This window comes from Eurypyga helias, unplaced genomic scaffold (assembly GCF_000690775.1).
Source record: "Eurypyga helias isolate BGI_N326 unplaced genomic scaffold, ASM69077v1 scaffold38335, whole genome shotgun sequence".
NCBI lineage: Eukaryota > Metazoa > Chordata > Aves > Eurypygiformes > Eurypygidae > Eurypyga > Eurypyga helias.
This window is the reverse complement of record NW_010254278.1, coordinates 46,803-57,094: the sequence shown is the minus strand read 5'-3', so window position 1 is coordinate 57,094 and position 10,292 is coordinate 46,803. Positions and strand designations below refer to the sequence as shown.

Sequence of the window (10,292 nt, the reverse complement as noted above, 5' to 3'; positions counted from 1 at the left end):
GTACTCAGGACAAAACATCAAGCTACGTTCATTTTTTAGCATATAGAACTAGTTGTTACGAGGGGAAGATGGTCGGTGAGCTCTTGTACTAAGAAAGAGCTGCTAGATGCTGGGTTGGAAAGCAGAGATTCTATTTGAAACCATAAGCATATTGTTAATAATTCTATACCTAGTTGAATCAACTGTAAAGGGACTAATAATTGGATAAAGTATAAGAACAAAAAAGTCTTGTTCTCTTGTGAAGGTATTACAGAAGCGTAAGATAACTATTTGTATTTAATGTTGATATCAAACATCGTATTGAGACTCAAAGAAAGTTCATTAAACTTATGTTCTTTCTTCTTTTCAGGTTTCCTCTCAAAAAACCTACAAGGTGAGTAACTGAAATTTGACTGTTTCTATTAGAGACTATGCTACAGCATTTTTGAAGGAGGAATGCTTTTAAAGGAAAAAAAATTAGTACAAGCACAGCTAGCAGTACCCATTACAGATGTGAGGAAATTAATATCCAGGTTGGGACAGGGTGCTAAAAATACAGTTGGTGGTGTACTTAAAGTGCATGGCATAGCGTTACCATTTGCATTCCTGTTACCTACACTGGCAGGTTGTCTTACCTGAAATTCGAGATGGTGGGGGAAGTGACACACAGATATTTCCTTTTGGAGGCAGGGGGTGGTGGGTGGTGGTGGTGTATTCTAAATCTTTAATTTTTATATTTAAGGTTTGCTAGGAGAGGAGATAGAGTTAAGTTTTGTGTAACTTATTTTGCTTCTAAAATAAAATATGGTCTGATGTTGAATGATAAAGAGAATGCAGTTGCTGTTACCGATTTCAAAGGTTAATGAGACTCTAGAACCTCGGATGCACTCCCAAAGATTCTGAGGGGAGATAATTTTTCTGCTCAAAATCAATCTGGGGATAAATATTTTAGGTGAACTTACCGTGTGCATCGTAATTGAAATGCCTTGTTAGCGCACACGCCTAGCTGGGGTCATTTCCGAAAGCCTTGCCAGTTAGGCAATGCTTCTTTGGTACTGTAGTCAGGATCCTCTGCTTTGGTTTGACACAGACACAGCAGCATTCTGAGCAGAGAGTCTCCAGCTGACAAGAAACAGAAGGTTGAACGCTGCAGTAGTACGCACGACTTTGATCCGACAGGTAAAGTCCTAGAACTCGACAGGTGAAAAATCCAGACTTCAGTTGGAAACGTGTTGGGGATTGGAGTAAAAATTATTTAAGGTGTCGACAAACGTGCTTTTCGGAGTTGCATTGTTGTGCTATTGCAAAGCCTTTTTGAAGCACGCAGGCATTGAAATGAACACGGGCTTGCCTTTAAACACGCTCCTCCACGAAGCAGCTGTTCACTGTGCAAGAATGAATCGTGATTAGTGGTATCAGTGAAAAATTGTAACTACTTCCTCTTTTCTGAAAAGTCAGTCTGAAATTTCAGCAGGCAAATACTGTAATTAGTTGTGAGTGGTTCTTTTGGCTGTTTTAGTTGAAGTGTGAAATTGGAGATGTTATAGGCTCAACTAGGGCTGGCATTCCTTGGAGGTGTTTTTTGAGCCTCATTGAATTTTGATTCATCTCTCTCACTTGTAAAGTGAATTTGTACTTTTCGACACAATATGTTTTAAGATAAACTTCTATTTTTAAAGGATATGCTATCCTATTTTTTTTTAACCTTTCAGAATGTTAAATTAGGGTCAACTTGGTAAGCGAGTCCAGTGCTGTCATGGAACTTAGGATGTATGCAGGGATTCTTCATTCTTTTCTCCGAAAGACTAACCCAGTGACTGCTGTCTGTGTTCACAAAATGCATGACAGGCTCTTGTCCGAGCCTCCTGGCCCCATGCGATGTGCGTTTTCCATGTCTGTGCATTCTGCTCTTTAGCCCAGTCTTTTCTCGAGTACCAGACATGGGAGTTGAATGTAAAGGTGGTAGAACTTGTAGAATGTGGGTTTTTTTGCACATGACATTTGAAGCTGATGTTTATAAATCATCCTTTTTGTTAATGCTGTCTGCCACTAGATGCATGACTCCTTCCCAGCGTGCACAAAATAAATTAAAATGGGCATTTAATGTCAGTTTAAAAAAAAAATCCTGTAAGGGAGAGAACCTGAACTAGTGCTTGTCGTCTTTTCCTTTTGTCCTTGGGAATAGGTAATGTAAAATTATTCCGGGTTGAGGTAGGTGAGGAGAGGTCTCAGGGCATGAACCTGTTTTGTAGAAGGAATTTATTTTCTACAGAAGCAAACTTTCAGTAATCCTCTAATCTTAATTTGATGAATGTAATTCCAATGTTGTGAGTTGCTGTCTGGCACCACTGTTAACAATGCTTGTGATCAGGTCTGATAGATGAACTCTGGACTGTAGTCTTCATAAAATTCTTTCTTTGCTTTTTAAGGGGTGAATTCAGAGTGCTGAACTACTGTGCATGTGCTGATGATGTACTCTGGAGAAAAATGTTACCAGAGTTTTTATGCTTGGACTGTTGTTTGTTTGTTTGGGGTTTTTTATTCCAGAATAGTTTCTTTCGTTCATTGCAGGGAACTTCTTTTATTGTGTCTTAGATTCTTTAATAGATTCTTTGTGGTGTTACCTGTGTCTTCATGCTTGTATTATTCACCCCTTATTCCAAGTGTTTCACCTGTGTTTTGTTCACATCTTATTTGTGTTTTGCACGATTTAACCTAATAAATCAGTCTGTGTTTTTCATGAAGTTTTTTTTCTCATGTTTGGTCTCCATATTTTCTATATCTCTCTCTCCTTTTCTCCTGCTCTCGTGCAGATAGCTCCTCCAAGAAGACAAAGTCTAGTTCGGAGGAGAGTAGATCCGAGACATATGGTAAGCTAAAGCAGCTGCTGCAGCCTTGCACCTTTGCAGTCTGCTCCATGCTTTCTGTCTGTGCACCCAAGGCTTTTATCCTTCACGTGATCCGCATGGTTGGTTCTGCAGCAGGGAGTGGGAAACTGGGGCTAAATGTTGCTATCAGCTTGTAGTTTTTGTAGCGGCTGGAAACTAACCTGTAACTGGCAAGCACAGGCTGTCACCTGGATTCTCCTTTTACCTGTCGACGGTTGGGAAGACCTGCTGGGGCTGCCCTTGGAGATGTTGTGCCACTGAGGATTTAGCATTGTATGAGGACACAGGTCATGCTGGACTCTAGAAGAGTTTTTGTGGTTGTAGAAAAGTCTTGTTTCTCACTCTAACTGTGGAGGTTTATTTGGATGAGCCCAGCAATTAACCTTTTTGCATTATTTGTAGAGGGTCTCATTTTTCCATGTTTCACAGAAGTGGAAAAATGGATCTGTAAATAATTTCAAAAAATGTGAAAATTTGAACTTCACCATTCCTTATTCCCTAACTTTCCTGACAGCCCTGTATTGCTGTGTATTACTGCTGTGCTGGGGCTTTTAGACTGGGACAAATTGGCATATAACAGTGTGGGTAGGAGTAGCCCCACACGTCGTATGTTGTTAGTACGCCATGGCGGGTGCTGCTGGAAAGAATCTCTACCAAACACAGCCTGTTTGCTCATCCTCCTTTGTTAGCTTACATCAGATACGTCTGTCTTTGGGCTGTGACACTCTCTGCAGCCTACCTTTATGTTAATGACTTGTTGAATTGCCAGTCTCTAAAGATACTTGCGATCCAGCTTCTTATACCACGTATGTAATATAAAATGATGCTGTCATAGCTCCGGTTGTAAGGAGCATTTAAAAAATAAAAGCAAAAAACTCCCGCACCCCAAACCTGAAAAACACCAACCCTGAAGAGTTCCTTCTAAACCACCATAGGCATATTAGGAACAGCCCTTTAGCTAGTGCAGTTTAGGGAGATTTGATCTGTTCCTTCTGTGAAAATAAGATCTCTTAACTTTTACTGGAATTTTGAATCACACACTTCTTTTCCTTTTTTTTTTTTAAAAAAAAAAGAAATAGTCTGTTGGTCATGTTCCTCCGGATGTGAGACTGTTCCTCAGAAGCTGTAAACAGGTTTTAAGAGTGCCTTGATTTGCTTCAGTAGAGCTGGAAACCTGTCTGGGGGAGAGCTGGCTTGCTGCAGCTTGTATGACTTCCTCCCATGCTCAGAGGGAGTGAACAGGGAAGTGGCCTACTTGAAAAGCATGTGTTTTGGGATGATGCTTCTGATGAGCTTGTGTGGAAGCCTCGACCAGTTCTTCCCCTTGCAGGGTAGCTGATTGGTGACGACACAGTAAGGTTGACTTGATCCCTGTGTCTTGAACCTGCATTAATTTTTGCTAGATGCTGCTTACCCATAATATACTGGAGGTGCTGTCAAACTCCTGTAGGTTAATTACAGGAAACATTTGGTATGCTTGATGGAATGTATCTGTGTTTATACTTCTCCCTCAGTCTGTACAGTGTCCTGGTTTTTCATGTGTGGCAGAAAGAAACATGACTTCCTAACATAAGCCTTTACTTCCCCCAAAGTTTCCTGCAGATGCTCTGTCCATGTCCAGTATCTATGGGAGCAGTTTCCACTCATCCTTCCTTTCCAGTGGCCTTTGCTGTGTTGAACCTTGCCCTGCCTTTTGTCTCTGCTCTCTACTTTTTCCAGGTTCTGTGGTATGTGTTTGCTGTTTGCTTTGGATGGGACCAAACTATTTGAAAATGTACAAGTAGAAGTACTGTACTGATATTTTTCTCGCTGGTGACTGGATGTTGGCTGGCTCTTTCTTTAGCTAGCCATTGGAAAGTGAATAATAGAGAAGTCTTGAATGACAGCAGGAAAAGGAGGTGTGGCTTTTGTGTACATGTTTGTTCTTACCTCTTGAAATTCTTAATTAAGGAGCAAGAGACCAGAATTTCTTGAAGTAGATGAGTGGTTGTGGGGTGGGGGCAGAGTGGTTAGGTAGGGAAATTGTTCCATTATACAGAAGTTGATTTACAGTAACATGAAACTTAGAGTGCAGTATTTTCTTCCCTAAATCCAACCATCTCCTCTCTGTGTGTTCCACAAAATCCAGGTGATCAGGAGAGACACTGTAGTTCCAGATACACTGTAACTTATTAACAGTGCCATAGCCTCCCACAGTAGTTGATACCTGTTTCTCAAAATAGAATTCTTGTCTCTTAAATGAACTTAAAATTGAAATTAGCTTTCGGGATGGAAGGTGAGATACCAGTTACTCCTCCCTTTTCCCCATGACTTGGTTGCTCTCCAGAAATAGCTTCCTTTATATTTAGTCATGCTCAGTTTCTGGCCCGAATGTTAGACCAGGCTGTATACATACGCACTCTTTCACATATTCTCTCCAAATTTAGGATAAGCTTTGTTTTGAAACCCCAGATTTTATCCTTGTTGAGATGTAAATTGTAACTTAGTCTTCCTGTTTTGTTTCTTGCAGTTCTTGTCAGCCTTGTGCCTTTGTTGTGGCCACCATTTTTCCAGACTCTTAAAAGGACTCTTGGGAGCCCCTCATCACTACCCTTATAATAGCCAGAAAGGCTGGGAGTGCAAGGGGCACTCGACCACAGGGGTTGAATGTGTCGTTGCCATGGGAGCAGATAGTCCTATTTATCATGGTTAAAATAGATGGTTCTTTTTTTCCAGAAAGGTTACTAAGCCTTGCTTTACGAAGGCTATTCAGTGCCATTGCTGTTAACAGTTTCGTCAAGACCCTGTACACTGTGCGAACTTCAGTTTTTGCACTGACTTCACATGATTTTGGTTACTGGGTTAGTGGAAGAATCTGAAGGAAGCTGTTCATACGACGTTTGGTATGGAGTTCACAGGAATAACTAGAACTAAGTGAAATTCAGAATTCCATCCTATGAGAGATTTTTGGTTTGGGTTTTTTTTACAAAAGTTGATAGTTTCATTTATTTTGTGGAGCAAGGTTTCTGAAGATATTTTATAGCAAGAAAGCTTCGCAAATGACGTGAAGCATTTGGACAGTCTCAAAACCCCAAGGAGTTTGTTTTTGTTTATCCAATGATTCATTTCAAATCACTGTATTAAATAGCATTTTCCCATTGTGGCCTCATGCCTCCAGGGAGGTTATAGTTCACAAGTCTCCTCCCATGCTGTGTCCCACACAGTTTGATCAGAGGAACAGCTACGTTGTGTTGGAGAGATGTAATTCATGTATTAGGGAGACGTAATTCATGTCTCCATTCTCTCTAGTGAGGCAGGTTGTAGAATGAACCCCTGCTCTGTCTGTTGTGCACTGCTAGGGAATCATATTTCCTGTATTTTTTAATAACTAGCAAATATTTAGCATGTGTAGAAGAGAAGAAGGCAAATGATATCTTTACCAGAGGAGCTCTTGGGCAGTCAAAATGTATCTGGCAAGCCTGTTTGAGACAATCATTTTTACCGTGGTGTGTAACCTTGATAGGTTTGGACTTTACCCTTCCATGTTATCCAGAAGGCAGGGCTGGAGAATTGAGCCACTGTGTCGCAGAGGGAATAGTGCCACCTATTGAAGAGTAGATCGTCTTAGCTCTTCTTGCAATTCCTTTTTTCTGAGGCTGGTAATTTCTAACTGCTTTCATTTCTAATCTTAAACCTCTTTAACTACAGCACATGGTTAGCTGCTTTACTGTACTCTTGGCTTGAGACTATACCACTGAGGCTGGGGAATTGTAATATGCATGAGGAGGAGAAAGGATTTTTAAGATTTATTTTTTCCCCACAGAATTTGAGGAACATGTCATCTGTTATTGTGTACTTAAAGCATAGTTACAGTGATGTCTCCTCTTTCCATGCCATCAAGATACTGTCATGTAGAAGCAAATGTGGGAATAAGATTATTATTTGATTTGATTCTGAGTGCCATCAGTGATGGGTTCTGTTGACCGTGTAATCTTTACTAAGCTTCAGCTGGAGAAAGTGAAATATCACGGTAAGATATTTCAGTTGAGTGACCTGTGATTTCCATCCAGGGAACGCTGAGGATTGGAACATGAAAGCAGAAAAGGTGGATGAAAAGCTGATTGCCGCTTGCTAACATGGAATCTTCAGTGTTGCCCCAAAGTCATAGACCTTAATTAAAGTGGGTGAAGTTGGTTGAGTTAGTAATTTAATGTAAGAGGTTCTTATGTACTTGTGATATCCAGGCGTGACAGTAACAGCTACTGGAAAATTTACATCGCATGTCACTGGGCTCTCGGTGGTTTGTGGCTTTCCTTTCAGCCCATTCCAGAGTGTCTAATGAGGTGTTCAAGGTACAAGACGTGGGTTATGAAAACATTGCTGCTCTGGTCTTAAAATTCCACCACTAAGCAGATTTCAAATCGAATGTATTTTACTTAAAGAACAGAAGTGAGCAAATGACAGATTTGAGGGGTTTCTTTGCTATTTTTTCCTCACAACAGTATAAAAGAGAGCACTTGAAGGTTGCCCTTTTTAGTCTACCTGGTTCTGACAGGGAGTACTATCAAAGCTGATCGAGTTCTGCAGGTTAGTGTTACCTTCAGAAAGCTTTCAGATAACTTCATTAAAATCACTGTGAAGCTGCTGTGGATCTCTGCCAAGCACGGTACCTCGCAGCCCGCCTACCCAGATCCTTCATACTGTGTGGGGAGAAGGATGAAGTGCCTGCTTCTTGTGTGAAGAGAACAAATACAGGGAAAAAAGCAATTATGGAATAATTTGGGATTGAGTTGACCTAATATCAATAATCTCCCCATTCTAAAATTAAAAAGGGGTCTTGGGTAAAATTGAGACATGTGGTGTGAAACAGTTAAACTTGATCATTGTTGGAACTTAAATTATACTCTGTAAGGTCAGTATGTTGCATTTCCTACTATGTTGCCTCTGCTTTGGCATCAGGTTCATTCAAGGAGGAAGCTTATGAGTAGATACAAGGGTTTTTGGTTCTGGAAAAGGAAGAAATTCAGTGGAAGCAACGAGCATATAGAGCTATACTGCGCCTTTAAACAAGGGCAGTTCTTGTGAGTCAAAAGATTAGTTAGTTGTCTTACTCATAAAACCTGTACATCTAGCAGCAGAGTTTAAAACGAGCTGTTTTTATGAAATAGCATATGTTCTTTTTCCCACACCCCACCCTGGGGCATCATTCTTGTGAAGTGAGCCTTAAAGAAGCTTGGCCATATAGAAAAATGGGAGGTGCAAAAGGGAGAGGCATGTTCTTGCGCTTAACCATATAAAGAGGCTGTGAAAAGCAGAGGGTTTTTTTCCTCTTGTCTGCTTTCACCTTGCATCCATTCCATCAACTTCCTGCAGATCCCCGCACGTGGCATCATTTGCTTGTCTTTATCGGCAAAGGGGGAGTTACTGGGGTGCGTTACTGTCACCAGACTGCTACCAAAGTGCTGGAATGCAACCTTTCCCACTACTCCCACACCCATTTTTCATGTATGCCACACTCGAGGAGAACAGGGCTGACTGGGCAAACAGTATTTCCAGTTGAGGCTCCTCATTTCCATCAGGAGTTGCTCCAGAGAAGTGAAAGGAGCTGTAGTGGTGCAAGAGTAATTTAAGACATCGACACTCCACACTCTTGTTACGAGTCATTCCTTAAAAGTGATTCCAGAGAAGACAGCCTTGCTGGCACAACATCTTCATACTTCCCTTTGCTCCCTCCATGCTAAACAAAACTGCTACAGTTTTGGTATCTGGTTGTGGAGAGCTCCAGTTCTTTCTCAAGATGCTGGTGTACGAATTTTGGCTGATGTGGCTTTGGAAACGAAGATACAAAGCACGCTTAGGAGTAAGGAGTAAGGAGTTGTTCAGTAGCTAGTAATTTCTGCTGTGTAAATAAAAACCTCCATGAAGCATTTTGGTAGGTTTTCTGCAGGTGCTCCTAGGAAGGTGCTCTGCAGTGAATATGGCAGGACTGCTGCTTTGTTTTGCTCCTTCTTCCCTTATTTTGTTTTCAGGTAAACAGCAGACACACAACATTTCACCTTTTCAAAGTTAGTCTGCCTCTGCTGAGTACTTTATCTCTGCAACAGTACTTATGTTCACATTATACTCAATAATTCTTAAACCCTGAAACAAAACAGTGTGCCTTTGATGCCATACAGCGTGTTAAAGGAGGAGCAGATTCATACTCCCATCTCCTGGGATTTTGGCCCTGTTCTTCAGTAGCTCAGTCTTGATTTCAGAAGTCTTGTTTGGGGTAGTGCCCCAAGGCAAGATTTTTGCTGAGAATTGGGAGACGTTTTCCTGGTTGATGGATCTGTCTTGGTCCAACCTGCTGACATTAGTCTGAGATATCTGTGACTTCTTTTTTAGAGTAGCTTGTAGAAGTTGTTTGGTGTTTTGGATGGTGTACTGAAACATGACAGCCCTCTGCCATGCTTTGAAGAACTATTAATGCAGGCAAAGGGAAATTGTGCTCATTGGTTTGTGTACAGAGCTGCTCTTCTTTAAAGGCTGCTTTTACCTCAAGTTGTGTCTGATGTGCCAGAGCTGTCTGCATCTTTGCTCTTGTGTGTCTCTGTTCTGTGTAACTGTAGCAATAAGCTTGACCTGTCTTGACATTCTATCTGTTTCTGGACTGATGCCCTGTTTCTGTCTCTCATATATTTTTCCCTCTCTTGTGTCGTACCAGTTTCTTTCAGTGCTCTGTGATTATCTAGGAGGATAAGATTTTGGACTGATGCCTAGCTTGTGTCTCTTTGTATTTCTCTCCTCTTTCTTCTGCCCCTTTCCCCACCTTTCTTATGCAGGTCTTGTTCAACGGTGCGTTGTTATCCAACGGGATGAAAACGGATTCGGGCTGACAGTCAGCGGAGACAATCCAGTCTTCGTGCAGTCTGTCAAAGAAGGTAAGCCGACCTGCTAAATGTGCTAGCCAGAGAGCAGCCTGGAGGGTTTTCGTGTGAATCAAAGAAACACCTGCAGGAGCTGGAGGAGAGAACCAAACGCCCTCCTCGTAGACAGGGCGGCTGTAGCTTCGGACTAGACGTGCAAAGACAAAGAGCATTGTACTGTTGGGATGGAGTGAATCGCCTCCCCAGGGTCTGATGTATTTGGGAACTGACCTATTGCGTCTGAGAGGAAGTAAATGACTCCTTGAAATGTGGTGGGACTGTGGCTTGATGCATCCACTGAAAAATGAGAACAGAACTGCTTAGGGATTTTAATCTGATAGAGGAAGCGGATGAGTGCGGGAGGTAGCTTTCTGTGGAACTGCACAAGTGCTTAAACCACCTTTGCTTTGAATGGTTCTATTGAAATTGGAACAAAATGATTTCTTTCCTCTATAGATGGAGCAGCCATGCGTGCGGGAGTGCAAACAGGTGATAGAATTATCAAGGTAAGGGCATTCGGATCATCAGAGAAATGGAT

At 41.6% G+C, this 10,292-nt stretch overlaps 1 protein-coding gene across 1 annotated transcript in view; it reads left to right on the top strand.

Moving 5' to 3' along the window:
• Positions 1-353: 353 nt before the first annotated feature.
• Positions 354-10,292, top strand: part of ARHGEF12 (Rho guanine nucleotide exchange factor (GEF) 12) — a 42,070-nt gene continuing 32,131 nt past the window's right edge. Inside the window, exons 1-5 of the mRNA XM_010152926.1 lie at positions 354-373; positions 1,070-1,158; positions 2,793-2,849; positions 9,671-9,769; positions 10,211-10,260. Of these exons, the coding sequence (XP_010151228.1) occupies positions 10,222-10,260 (39 nt within the window). The 5' untranslated portion in view covers positions 354-373; positions 1,070-1,158; positions 2,793-2,849; positions 9,671-9,769; positions 10,211-10,221. The remainder of the gene's footprint in view (positions 374-1,069; positions 1,159-2,792; positions 2,850-9,670; positions 9,770-10,210; positions 10,261-10,292) is intronic.